General features: G+C 44.6%; 1 protein-coding gene across 9 annotated transcripts in view; it reads right to left on the bottom strand.

Moving 5' to 3' along the window:
* Positions 1-2,757: 2,757 nt before the first annotated feature.
* Positions 2,758-14,356, bottom strand: part of LOC139385512 (A-kinase anchor protein 13-like) — a 153,999-nt gene continuing 142,400 nt past the window's right edge. For 7 of the 9 annotated variants that reach the window (XM_071130672.1, XM_071130911.1, XM_071130749.1 and 4 more), the window contains 15 exons: positions 13,628-13,881; positions 13,391-13,516; positions 12,896-13,013; positions 12,521-12,772; positions 12,247-12,323; positions 10,052-10,233; positions 9,740-9,822; positions 9,435-9,626; positions 8,615-8,779; positions 8,444-8,514; positions 7,871-7,915; positions 7,587-7,637; positions 6,939-7,403; positions 6,282-6,624; positions 2,758-5,574 (listed from right to left, as the gene is read on the bottom strand). In XM_071130672.1, the coding sequence (XP_070986773.1) occupies positions 5,516-5,574; positions 6,282-6,624; positions 6,939-7,403; positions 7,587-7,637; positions 7,871-7,915; positions 8,444-8,514; positions 8,615-8,779; positions 9,435-9,626; positions 9,740-9,822; positions 10,052-10,233; positions 12,247-12,323; positions 12,521-12,772; positions 12,896-13,013; positions 13,391-13,516; positions 13,628-13,881 (2,483 nt within the window). In that variant the 3' untranslated portion in view covers positions 2,758-5,515. The remainder of the gene's footprint in view (positions 5,575-6,281; positions 6,625-6,938; positions 7,404-7,586; positions 7,638-7,870; positions 7,916-8,443; positions 8,515-8,614; positions 8,780-9,434; positions 9,627-9,739; positions 9,823-10,051; positions 10,234-12,246; positions 12,324-12,520; positions 12,773-12,895; positions 13,014-13,390; positions 13,517-13,627; positions 13,882-14,356) is intronic. The other 2 variants (XM_071130830.1, XM_071131031.1) reach the window with 1 other exon arrangement.

The raw sequence follows: 14,356 nt of genomic DNA, 5'->3' as shown, positions 1-14,356 counted from the left end.
GGCAGGCCCTTTGATCTATTGTTGTGCCCCAGTGATTGAAATTTCCTGCTTGCTCACCAGTAGCTGGTTGCAGTGCCTGGTCAGCCTAGTGCTAATGAATGCACACACAATCCCAGAAGCTTCCAAAGCCCCCGCTAGTCCAGCGCCAATGGCAGAGCGAGTGCTAAGCTCCCAGTGAACCGGCACATTAAAATACCCTTGTTGACAGCCGTAATGGAGCGAAAACAATTGAATTCCTTCAGCTGCGGCTACAAACCACAGATTCTATTGTGGCCTGTGTGTGTGCATCTTGCATAATCCCCCCCCCCCCCCCCCCCACAGAGCTAGGGGATGTTGGAGGAGAATTGGGGGAGTGCCTGGTTGTGGTGGGCTGGTGAGTAGAAGACGGTCTTTGGGGAAAACACAGCAAAATTACAGAGCATGCAGAGAAGGGCAGCATCTGCTGGAGCACAGAAGATGATGACCAAACCCCTCACATGTCACACCAAGAATGTGCCTGACTGCTACAGCACAGTGGGAGGCCATAGACAACCAATAATGGGCAGGGAGGAAAAGTGCTTTTGAAGTGCATGTACCTTACAAAAAATGAGTTCTGGTTCAGAAGAAAGACATGTTCATTTAACAGCCTGAAAAAGAAGCAGAAGTTCTGGATGAGCATTATTATCCCTTCTCTCTCTGCCACTCCAACGGGATCAATATAGCCCTAATGCCATCATTTATGATTAATGGAAAAGGCAAAAAAAGAAAAATATTCTGCAGATCAGGTATAGAGAACAAATTAGCAGAAATAGAGATTGAAAGGTGGAGGAGGAGAGAGGAACAGAGGGAGGGAGTAAAACAGGAAGAGAAGGAGAGAGAAAGAGCTGCAGAGCGGAAGCAATTTAGTTCTGAACCTTTAAGAGTCTAGGTGAAATATGATTTGCCGATGGTGGGAGCCGCTGAGGGGGTAAATTATGAACCCTAGTCTCATCATCGCTGCCCCCGGGGAGAGGAGGCCCAGAGATGGATGGAAATGGCTTCAGACCCTCTGCCTCCCATTTCCATCAGACAGTGATTGAGTTCAATAATAACCCATAGGGTGCTGCCTGCGTGGTGTGTGGGGGAATGGGAGAGACAGGGAGGCACTGCACTGTCCTGCCTCCAATGTGATATATATGGAATGAACAAAAGAACGTGACACCTGTGAGATTTACGAGGTACTGGCTTGTAGAAACCCAGGCTGGCAAGTTATACAGCTTTCATTGTAAAACAAAGACATCAGTCAGCCATCCATCTGAGATGACCGCCTGTCTCATTAAAGTTATTATCATATTGAAATAGCTCAATACCATACAGGCTGGCCTCTTTAATACATCTTAATATGTATTATGTTTCTTTGATGCCTCTACGTTCTCTAAGATCAGTATATCAGTATATTCTTCATCTGGTATCAAGGTGTTTCCCATGTTATATATACACAGGTTTCCGTACTCAACTGAGGCAGATAGGTTGCCATAACATACTGTAAGTTGACGACCACGGTGAGCAGATCATTGATGTTTGTACTATAATATGTAAAAGGAGAATAATGACTCATGCCCATATCGGAGCACAACACCAGTCTGCCACTATTGTTCTAGCGAACATACCGACAGTATTTATATGCCCGTCGACACAGAACACAATAAAGACTCAGGTTTCTTTTGTTTTGTTCCTTTTTCTTTTCTTCCCCCAGATGGAGCAGTCTAGAATGGCTCTTTCACGTTACACACCAATTGGCACCAGGAGCTAGATAAAGGTCACTACTGACAGTGAGCAATGCATGATAATATCATCCTTTACAAGCCAAATCTCTGCTCTTCTGCTCACATTCTAACGGTGTGACAGGTTGCCCAGTCATTCTTCCACTGCAGTTGAGGGAGGGAGGGCCAGGGGGATTTGGAAGCACTTTGAAAAGGTCATACTAGCAAAGATGAATATGTGCTTAGGTGAAGTTATAATGGCAGACATCTTGTAGGCTGGAGCTTTGGGAATTATATAGATCTGGACCTGAAAGTGGGGCATTTCACAGCAGCTGCTAGAGAATGCTCATCACGGCTTAATAAAGCTGTTCGTATCCCAAAAAACGTTCAAAGTCAAATATGGATACTCATCTGGGACAAAATAATAGAAAGCAGAAATAGAGAGCATAATGTGTTAGTTAAAAACTGATAGATTGAATGGATCTGATTAGACAGTTTATCTTCCCATCCTCGTACCTTGAAGTCCTGTGTTTCTCCTCGGCGCAGTGCAGTACGATGCAGGCCAGCTGGGCAGGGTCACTTATTGTCACTGACAAAGGCAGGGCTAGTCACATCCAGAAGTGGACTCCGCCACACCCTCTACCACAGAATTCCTCCTGAAGCCACTCTCAGCCTACAGAGCTGTCAGTGAGGTGGATGAAAAAGACAAGTACATTTCTATCTTGTCCATGGAGTGGAACACACAAGCGTAAAGAAAGACAACGTCCCCGGCAGAGGAATGGCAGTTTCGCGAGGTACCTCGTCAAACTAGACAGCACAGGATCTTAGAGACAGAGAGAGAGAAAGAAAGTAACGGGTGGTTAAATCAAACATACCCTCTGTGCAGCTGGCATCAGACAGTCAATTAAGGCCAACATTCACCCAAAAACTGTGAAACACGATCCGTGCAGTTGTCCTGCTTGACTGGCCCTTATGTGTGGCCTAGAGGCAATTAACACACAAAGACAGGGGGAGAAAATAGACACAGACACAAATCTCAGTTGACAAACAATAATAGTTATTTATTAAGAGAAAAATGAATTTACATTTTATACCTCCAAAACAGGGAGGACACTGATAAATAAAGCCTCATTATAAAAAGCTTAAATCGATCCAAAAATCCACAAACAATACTTTAAAAGTTAAATTTGTACATGACACATATTTACATAATGGTTGCTTTGCCCTTTTATTTTTTATTTTTACATGAAATTCCGCAAGAAATACAAATTGTACCTTTTTAGTACAAACAACAAATGACTTTAAAAGCACTGGTATACAGTATAACTGTAAAACCCACTCCAACTCCTCACAGATGCTGGCTAATATTCTAGTGCATTTCAATTTGAGCATAATGGTCTCCCCTATCTCTGCATTTGCCACAATGCGTCATGTACAACATTTCAGAGCTACTGAAGCACTGCTCAACATCTATACTGTAGACGGCCATGACAGTTGTTGTTGAAGGGATGATTAGCAGATATTCCCAGAAGAATATCAAGTGATAAAGGGTAGGGTCTAAGAACGTTCACACCTGTCAAAAGCGGAATATGTCTATTAAGGCAAGTCAGTAAATGTGAATGAACCAATCAATCAACCAATGATCCCTCCCTATGCTTTCACTTTTATAAAATCACTAAACAAGGCCATGAAACACCATGCTAACGTGGTGATTCACTTTGCATATATATGACCAGGGGGAATTGTTGTGAAATATCAAGATGACAAATCGAACAGAGTAGATAGTATTGGTGAATTATGAAGATTGCCACAGCGCCATCTGATGGTCAAAACAAGATAAACCAACGCAGACAAGAAGAAGCAGAGCAGTTAGGCTGCATTTACACAGGCAACCTAATTCTGATATTTTTTCCACTAATTTGTATTTTTACCCATCAGACCATATATATATTTTTTTAGAGCTGATCTGATTAGTCAAAAGACCAATTAGTGATAAACAGATCAGAATTGGGTGTAAACACAGCCTATGTGACCGATGATTAGCACCATATTTCAGTTTTACAGAGTCAGAAGAGGACTTTGCTGTGCTTTCATTTTAAATTCTGCTCATCAGCAGTAAAGAGAAACGACAAAACTGAAATATTACGCATTATGAACCACTGGTTATATGGATCAAAACCCCAGACTGGAGCATGGACGGAAAAATATCAATGAAGAAAATACAGGGACATGAATTATTCTGGACTATTTGAGAGGCACAAGAGAGCTTATGGTACCACAGGCTACCAATACTAGAGCAGACTGCAGGGAAAATAGGGAAATGTGGGGTTTTGTCCAGAGGAAAGGTTTGCTTTGGTTTGACTAATGGACGAACAGCCTGTCCTGCAGGCAGATATACAGTATCAGTGTAATTCCAATGGGAATGGTTGGTCAGGGCTAGATTCATCTATTCCAATATCAGCATTAAAATATTACCCCAAAATTGTATCAGAATTTTTGTCTGTAAATCCATTCTTGTGAGATAGATATCCCTTAATCAGTCTGGATTTCGATTTAGGCTGTGTACATTGAATGATTGTCACTCATTGTAAAGCAGGAAGTCTTGCCACTTGTAACAGAGTGAATATTATCATCACCTTCAAACCCTATGCCAGTATTGCATTGCAGTGATTGACAAATAAAATGGTTCACAAATTCAAACTCAAGTGTGCAGTGGAGGAATAGAAACACCGCAAATGTTTCTTCTACCCATTCAATCAGCTGGAACCGTAACGTCTAACAGTTTATCATCATTATATTCAATTGCAAAGTGGACAATAGCGACAAAAGCAAGTCAGCCACTATGTCTTTGAGTTTCGCTTCCTTACACACTCTCTTTCTTCAGCTCTTCCTCTTCGTCACTCATCTCTCTCTCTCTTTTCTCTACTTTCTCTCCTCCATTACAAGCTATTCTTTCTCTTTCTTTGGCCTGTCTTGTTTTCCGTTCCTCCCAGACTCATTCATCCTCTTCTCATAACTCGAACTCTGTGGTTAGTCATGTCTTCTCTAACCTTGAGTTGCCTTTCTTTACAACTGATGTAGTGCTGATGGGAGAAATGAGGCTGTAGTTCCTTACAGGCGGGAACAAAGCATTATGGGGCCCAGTGTTAAGCAATACCTTTAGAAGTATGACAATAAACACTATTGCATAAGCTTTACTCACTCAACTGGAATTGTTGAATAGGGTGTACTGTATGCTCTCTTTTGTCATATTGGCTATTAGGGTATACTTACATTTGTGAAATGCAGCATATTCTACAACAGTCACTCCCCTACGACACCTGCTCTGTTAAATCTTCCCTTCACATAGAAAACGAATGTCAGCTACTGTATACTTCATGAATGCTAAATCTTCTTCTAGCCATGGTAAAATTCCTGAAACTGTCCAAATCATATCTGAACACTATCAAACTCCAAAGTAACCAACCCATGCATACCAATCCAATCCATGCCACAGCAGACTTGCAGCTTCACCACAGAATCAAACCCAAATTATCTTCATCTAAAAGTTACACCTTGACAATTCAGTGGCAACTAAGCGCGAAGTGTCTGCATGGTTCCGTAATAAGTTCACAGGAAGTGCTCAAGCTGTACATCCTGTCCATGGCCATGGTCGACCCCTCCAGGTCCAGGTCAGTGGGTAGGGTACAGTATGTCAATGGGGTGCATGTCTATCTGGCCACACTACTACATGGTCTGGCAGTCAGTTGATGCAGTGAGTGTGGGGCATTGTGGGATAGTGGATGACAGCGGGATCAGCAGAAGAAGATCTTTCCGTCGCACTGAGACTCTGTGACCCCAGTGTTCCCGGGATCTGTGGAGAAGAAAGACGGACATAGACTTTAGTTAGACTGTAACAACATCCCTTATACACCGAGTATACCAAACATTAGGAACCTTTCCCCCCTTTCGCCATCAGAACAGCCTCAATTTGTCAGGGCATGGATTCCACAAGGTGTAAAAAGCGTTCCACAGGGATGCTGGCCCATGTTGACTCCAATGCTTTTTCTACAGTTGTGTCAAGTTGGCTGGATGTCCTTTGGGTGGTGGACCATTCTTGATACACACAGGAAACTGTTGAGCGTCAAAAACCCAGTAGCATTGCAGCTCTTGACACAAATCGAAGCGCCTGGCACCAACTACCATACCCTGTTCAAAGGCACTTAAATCTTTTGTCTTGCCCATTCACCCTCTGAAAGGCACACTGTCACATACATAATCCATATCTAAATTGTCTCAAGGCTTACAAATCCTTCTTTAACCTGTCTCCTCCCCTTCATCTACACTGATTGAAGTGGATTTAACAAGTGACATCAATAAGGGATCATAGCTTTCACCTAAATTCCCTTGGTCAGTCTATGTCATGAAAAGAGCAGGTGTTCTTAATGTTTTGTACACTCAGTGTATAGCGCGTAGCACAGGTAACTCAACTTTTCCCATGGCTCTCTTTTCCTTACAAAGATGTTTGGTGCTACTGGTACCTAGCTGGTGCTACTGGTAGCTGGCTGGTGCTACTGGTACCTGGCTGTGATTGCTGCCCCTTCCCTTTCTTCTTCTTCTTCTCCTTCTTGTCCTTGGTCTTGGCCAGCTGCATCAGGCGGTTAGGGATTTGGTTCTGGCCCTCTGTGCTGCTCTGGGCCTTGGAGTTGGCGTTGGAGGAAGAGGACGAGGAGGAGAAGGGGTTCAGGTTCTTCCCTTTCCTCTTGGAGCCCATCCTGAGGAAGGGGTCTTTGGTGGCGGGGGAGGAAGACAGCTCTGCCTCCCCTCCTCCAGGCTCTTTATCCAGAGAGGTGGAGCTCTGAAACTTCATGGACTCCTCTGAGGTGGTGGAGGGCGTCCGCTGGGTCCTGTGTGCCTGCTCTGCCTACAGATCAAACCAAACCATACAACAACAAGTAGGCACTTAAGCCTCACAGCAACTTAATGATGGAATCTGACTTTTGAAGGAAGAGATTATGTCTAGGATTCAAGGTTGAGCTAGTTTTAGAATTAGAAGCTCAGGCTTGAGCCCAGGTTATGGTAAAGGGTTATTTAAAGGCCATCATTACATGGCCCATGTGTAGTCAGTCCATTGTGGTTACATTTTGTTAAATAATAGTTATTTGATTTCTGTAATGTAAGGTAACAGACAGTGAGCAGTAGCCCTCTTTGAGAACCGTGTTGGCCGATCCAGCTCACCTCGGCTTTCTTCATCTGCTCCACCATCTCAGCCTCCCGCTGCAGCGTCTCCTTGTCTCTGTCCAGCTTCCTCTGGGCGTCCCTCAGCCTCTCCAGATCCCTCTGATACTCCTCCTTCCTCCTTAGAAGCTCCTTCCTCTCCTCCTCCATCTGCCTACGCCTCTTCACTGTCTCCTCCTCCTGCTCCTTCACCTGCACCTCCCTGTCGCCCAGCCCCGACTCCCTCACCTCCCACTCCCTCTCCCTCCTCCTCCTCTCATCAGCGTGGGCCACCTGCTGGCGCTGCAGGTTGGCCACCTCCTGCCTCTGCTTCTCCAGGCTGCGCTGTTTCTCCTGCTCGATCAGGGAGTTGGGCCGCGAGGAGGAGGAGGACAGGGAGGAGGTGGAGGAGTGGCGCGAGGCAGGCCGCTCAGCCAGAGCATGACGCTGGTCCTCAATGAAGGTGTCCTGCTGCACCACCACTGCCTGCAGGAGGACAGTAACAATGGTTATAAACACATGAAGTTGTATTGACATGCATACTAATGGACAGTTTTTGTATGTCAGTGTGCTTTTTAACAGCTTTGCGTGATTTATCAAATAAAAGAGGATAGGAAACATGAAGAAGCGAGGAGAACATCGTATGAAAGAGAGGAGAAGTGGATATACCTGCAGTGTGCTGAGGAGGTCATGGAGGTGTGTGACACTCTGGAGGACCTGCTACATTATAAGACGAGAAGAGAGATCATAAACATGTACCTGTGTATGGTTACACAGTAGGAACATACACACAATAAAATACTTCCTATGAAATAACATAATACAGTACAGCGGCAACTAGAGGCCTGTCTGTGGGAACAGGTAGTGATGCCTCTCTCAGTCAGCCAGCCAGCCAGTCAGTCAGGGATGTACAGTATGCTGGTAGTGTAACATAGCGTTGGAGTCAGACCTACCTCACTGTTCCTCTTGAGCAGTAGCAGTAGGTTGTTGTTGCCCCCCTGTGGAAGAAGACAAGTACAGCTGCAGTTAGTTACTGAGATATTAACAGAGCTGCTGAAGCGAGGGGTCACGTTAATCACCCCCTCAAAGGAAGAGATTGATCCCACCTGCCTGGCGGGGCGGCCTGAGCAGAGGAGATTGTAGGCATTAAAAGCACAGGACTGCTCCCACACATTTCAGCCCAGCCCGGGGGCATCACCTAGCCTAATGGAGCCTTATTAATATGGACCAGCTCAGCTCAGCCAGCCCAGGGCCTCGGGCTGGGATAATGTCTGTCTGTTAATGTCAGTGGTGGTGATGGGGGACCGGACCAGGCCTACTGAGACACATACAAGTTTAAATCCTTCCTGATGGCATTGGTTAGGAAATAATAGTTATAAAGAATAGCCAGGAGTTAATGAACAAAGTGTGTGTGTGTGTGTGTGTGTGTGTGTCTAAGCTGGTCTTCAAGCATTCCTCTGTTCCTTTCATTCATTTGCTGTGACTCACACACATACACCTCTGAGTTGTACAGTTACTGTAATTACCTTCTTTAACACACCGTCTGACTCAGTCCTCCGAAGGTCTAATGAGTCATCCCCCTCTTCTTTCTCTCCGTCTGGAATAAAAAGAGACCTTTATCCCACAGCTCAGCTACAGTATGACAGGCAGTCAAGGTACATAGGGAGAGGGAGTAGGAGTGAGTGATGTGACCTTACTTTTGGAGATGTTCATCTGGTGGCTGTCAAAGCCACCGAAGGTCTCAGCGCGCCGAGGCAGACACACTGGCCCCACACTGCCCCCTGATGCATCTTGGGTACTGGACACCTGCTGCCCCACGGCCCCGCCCAGACTTCCATTCACCAGCACATGGAGAGTCTCCACTGAAACACACACACACACATTACACACATAAGGATAGGACCTGCACTCTAGTTCTGTATTCATGCCGGAACATGACATAAAATCATTCACAGTTGTGTGTTGTTTTTTATTACTATTTGCCAGGTCTTGTGACCCTTAACTGGCTACATGTACACACAGCATCCTGTATGATTTCAGTAACGACTACACACACTACTCTAGGTAGCTGAAGAAACCTGGACAGACCTCCATAAACTGGGTTTCTAAGGGAACCAGGAGAAAATGAGAAAAAATATAAATATCTGGCTCATTACTCAACCTGCAGTGTTAAAGCAATCCATTTGTATTGATTCTATCGCTGTCTACAGAGAGAAAACGCTGATATAAATAACTATGACAAGTAACCATATATCACTCTGGCTTTAGCCAACAATGAGTTTTCGGCACTATTCTGTAATCTCTCTGCCTTGGTCTTTCAGCTGCTACCGGCATTATATTATATTAGGGGTATTTTCGGGTAATTTCCTGATTGTTTCTGATTGGTCCTGTGTGTCTTTAGGGGCGAATCACTGGTTGGCCATGTGTCCAGGTAATTCAATAGGTGACCACTGATTGAATAAAGGGACATCTGTGTTGTGTTTGGTCTCTGCCAGAGGACTGTCCACTCTGACTCACCTTCCCTCAGGGCATCCTTCATGATGGGCTCTCCCTTGGTGATGTCATCTGGGGTGGCTCTAAACAGCATTTTGGTCCTGATAGACTGGGTTGGTCTGGTCTCCTCTGCTGGTCCCTCACACATGTCCCTGAACACCTTCACCTTCTCCTCCAATAGACTCATGATCTGCTCATCCTTCTTCCTCAGCAGCTCTGAGAGGAACAGAGACACACACTGTGGTTAATACCTGTCATACACAACACTGACAGAGGATATCCTTCAGGTTATACAGAATTTGATGAAAAAAACAGAACAGGTGTTTTACCTCTAATCTCCCGTGCTTTGGTCTCTAGCAGTCTCTTGTCTTCCTCGGTCTCACTGGGGATTCCCTCATCGTCATCCTTCTCTCTGTTAACACACACAATCCTCCATCAATCAAACCATTTACACTGCATGTGGAGTATAAAACAAACATGTTCTGCGTATATATTTGTGTATTTGTGGGTACACAATGTGTGTGTTCCCATTGATATAGAATTCCAGATATTTTTTATAATAAACAAATTGCTGTGGTCTGATGGGTTTTCCCCATTCTAGTCATTATATTTCTATGTGTGTTCCTGTCTAACTGACTCACATGGAGTGCATGGCGTCTTGTATGAGCTGCATCCAGGTGTTGCGTTCCTCCTTGGTGCTGGCCAGCACCTCCACCATCTCTGGCTTCTCTATTCCCGCTGTGATCAGGAACAGACCCCTCTCCTCGTTAGCCACCTCACGCACAATCAGCTTCTGCAGGGAGATCACCGTGGACCGCTGATCCTGGGGGACGGGAGAGCGGGATGGAGGGGAAAGAAAGAGGGAAGAATGGAGTGAGAGGAAAGAGAGAGAGAGAGAGAGAATGGAGGTGAAAGGATGTATTGACCAGGTTTCTATTGAAGGATGTATAGACCAGGTTTCTATTGAAGGATGTATAGACCAGGTTTCTATTGAAGTGTGTATAGACCAGGTTTCTATTGAAGTGTGTATAGACCAGGTTTCTATTGAACGGCGTATAGACCAGGTTTCTATTGAAGGGTGTATAGACCAGGTTGCTATTGAAGGGTGTATAGACCAGGTTTCTATTGAAGGATGTATAGACCAGGTTTCTATTGAAGTGTGTATAGACCAGGTTGCTATTGAACGGTGTATAGACCAGGTTTCTATTGAAGGGTGTATAGACCAGGTTTCTATTGAAGGGTGTATAGACCAGGTTTCTATTGAAGGATGTATAGACCAGGTTTCTATTGAAGGGTGTATAGACCAGGTTTCTATTGAAGGATGTATAGACCAGGTTTCTATTGAAGGGTGTATAGACCAGGTTTCTATTGAAGGATGTATAGACCAGGTTTCTATTGAAGGGCGTATAGACCAGGTTTCTATTGAACGGTGTATAGACCAGGTTTCTATTGAAGGATGTATAGACCAGGTTTCTATTGAAGGGTGTATAGACCAGGTTTCTATTGAAGGATGTATAGACCAGGTTTATATTGAAGGGTGTATAGACCAGGTTTCTATTGAAGGGTGTATAGACCAGGTTTCTATTGAAGGATGTATAGACCAGGTTTCTATTGAAGGGTGTATAGACCAGGTTGCTATTGAAGGGTGTATAGACCAGGTTTCTATTGAAGGGCGTATAGACCAGGTTTCTATTGAAGGGTGTATAGACCAGGTTTCTATTGAAGGGTGTATAGACCAGGTTTCTATTGAAGGGCGTATAGACCAGGTTTCTATTGAACGGTGTATAGACCAGGTTTCTATTGAAGGATGTATAGACCAGGTTTCTATTGAAGGATGTATAGACCAGGTTTCTATTGAAGTGTGTATAGACCAGGTTGCTATTGAAGGGTGTATAGACCAGGTTTCTATTGAACGGTGTATAGACCAGGTTTCTATTGAAGTGTGTATAGACCAGGTTTCTATTGAAGGATGTATAGACCAGGTTTCTATTGAAGTGTGTATAGACCAGGTTTCTATTGAAGGGTGTATAGACCAGGTTGCTATTGAAGGGTGTATAGACCAGGTTTCTATTGAACGGTGTATAGACCAGGTTTCTATTGAAGTGTGTATAGACCAGGTTTCTATTGAAGTGTGTATAGACCAGGTTGCTATTGAAGGGTGTATAGACCAGGTTTCTATTGAACGGTGTATAGACCAGGTTTCTATTGAAGTGTGTATAGACCAGGTTTCTATTGAAGGATGTATAGACCAGGTTTCTATTGAAGTGTGTATAGACCAGGTTTCTATTGAAGGGTGTATAGACCAGGTTGCTATTGAAGGGTGTATAGACCAGGTTTCTATTGAACGGTGTATAGACCAGGTTTCTATTGAAGTGTGTATAGACCAGGTTTCTATTGAACGGTGTATAGACCAGATTTCTATTGAAGGATGTATAGACCAGGTTTCTATTGAAGGGTGTATAGACCAGATTTCTATTGAAGGATGTATAGACCCGTGGGAGGTTTCTATGGAAGCTACTATAGGGAAATTCAATGTAAAGCCCAAGGAAAGGGGAGCTGAATGAAAACTCCAAACGTAAGTGAATGGTAAAAAACTGCAAGATAAGATTCTACAAAGAGTGTAACCAAGCTAATATACTGCTTCATTAAAATGTACATCTAGAATGCCACGGCCTTGCGAGGCACAATATTAATAGAGCTGGATAAACCTTGAAGGACTGGTGTTATAACAGCACAGAAAGGTAAACTTGGTGTAAAGTAACATGAAGTGGGCACAGTTCTCTACAAAGTGTGGTACATATGAAACATTGAGCTGGGAAAAACAAAAATAACATACCAGTGAGGCAAAGACATATTTCTGGTCTTTCTCCTGGAGGAACACAAACACGTCAGACAGCAGCATGGCCTGGACATCTGAGGAAAATAACAGAGTCGGGATCAGTGGAGGAGGGAGGGAGGGGCAAGAGAGGGAGAGAGTGAGAGAAATTGAGGACAGAAAGAGTGAAAAAACTAGAAGGAGAGGGAGAGAGGAGGGAATGAGAAAGAAAGAGAAACCTAGCGAGAGACAGAGAAGGCGAATGATACAGAGATAAACAAGGCTGATCCCGTACCCTTTAGTCTGCCTGCAGAGTTCTTGAGCTGCAGTGGTCCATCATGCAGCAGCCTCCTGCCTCTCACCAGGTCTTCCCGTGCAAACATCTGGCCACTCTTCATCCTCTGAATGGACTTGCTGTCCGTACGGCTGTACACTTCTTTCAACCGTTTCTTCTTGTCGTGTTCATTCACCTTGTTGTCCACCGCATTTAGAATCTCCTTCACCAGTCTCAGAGCCTGGGTTATATCGTCATGGTCTTCCTCATTCTCTGCATCAGGGAAAGAAGACCCGCATGTCACTTCAGCACACACAGAGGGAGAGACATCACCACTCTTTCTCACAAAGTAAGTGTACGAGTGCCATTCAAGGAATAGAGAATACCAGGCCTCACCTTTGGTGTGATGCAGTATTCTCTGTAGTAGCACGGGGTACTTGGTTATTCGCTGTGTCACTAATAAGATACACTCTGGAATGCCTAGTCTTCGGACGATTGTGCTGCTCATCTTTTTCTGAAAAACAGACAGATCCAATTCATATATGAATATTCTGTTTCAAACAACTGCAGATTTATGCAATAAAATTACAACAGTGCAGTGGCACCACCTGGTGGATAAAGTTATGTTTTTCATACTGCTTATAATCAATAAAATGTATTTATAAAGCCCTTCTTACATCAGCTGATGTCACAAAGTGCTGTACAGAAACCCAGCCTAAAACCCCAAACAGCAAGCAGAAGAAACCTAGAGATGAACCAGGCTATGAGGGGTGGCCCGTCCTCTTCTGGCTGTGCCGGGTGGAGATCATAACAGAACCAGCAGGGTCAAATAATAATAATCACAGTGGTTGTAGAGGGTATAACCATGTACAACAAAGAGCAGTTAGTTACCTTGATGAAGGCTTGGAAGCGTTTGTCTTTGGTGTGAAGCTCCTTATAAAAGTTAACCGCCTCATTGTGGCGACTGCAGAATTTCCCGTAGACTTTCTTCATGCGGTCGGCATTGGGCCCTGAGAACTAAAGACCAGACAACCCATCGAAGATTAACTTACAGGTTAGTCTGCTAGTCAACATTTACACAACGATCACTAAACCCCTAATGCCGTCAAACGGTCTCCCCCTGCTAACCTGTGAGACAAGGACGTCTCCTATCTTGTGGATGAGGAAGCTCCCGTCATCCCGACCCTCGATTGAAGACTCCCTCTTGCGCTCCAGGAGGTGGGTGAAGAAGTCTGTGTGTAGGTCCAGGAGTTCGTCCAGCATGGGGAACACCCGCTCCACCGTGAGGGCCTCCAGCTGCAACTCCTTCTGCAGGCCCTTACTGTACACCTCAGACATAATCCTCAGCGTCCGTACGTGGTGCATCTCTGTCTGGACCAGCTCTGCAGAGAGACAGGAAGGGAAGGGTAGGACGGAGAAGTAGAGAATGGGTTATAGTGCAACATCCCAATTAACAACACCCTCCTCACATTGTGTTTAACCCCAGGGTGAAAGTAAGCCGGTAAGGTCCGGTACAGAGTACCGTTAAAATAACTAGTGGGGATACGCCGTACCGGTTAAACATGGCCCTATCACAATAATTAAACAAAGATGCAAATAAAACTGTCAGCTATTACACTTTTATTTATCATTACCACATGTCAGTCGCATGAAAAAAATGTGTGAATGTGTAATACGCTCCGAAATGCGGTGTGGTTCGACGACAAAGGTGTCATTTTGCGAAGGCAGAGGTGAGTGGCCAAGATGGAGATGCACGCGGACAGCAGTGGACCCATTCATTCAGGTTAAGTCTAATGAATGACCATCACTGAATGTCATTCATTACATGTTGGGGTGTTTTGTAAAGCCTGTCGCATG

This window comes from Oncorhynchus clarkii, chromosome 1 (genome assembly GCF_045791955.1).
Source record: "Oncorhynchus clarkii lewisi isolate Uvic-CL-2024 chromosome 1, UVic_Ocla_1.0, whole genome shotgun sequence".
Taxonomy (NCBI): domain Eukaryota; kingdom Metazoa; phylum Chordata; class Actinopteri; order Salmoniformes; family Salmonidae; genus Oncorhynchus; species Oncorhynchus clarkii.
This window is presented reverse-complemented; position numbering and strand designations above follow the sequence as displayed.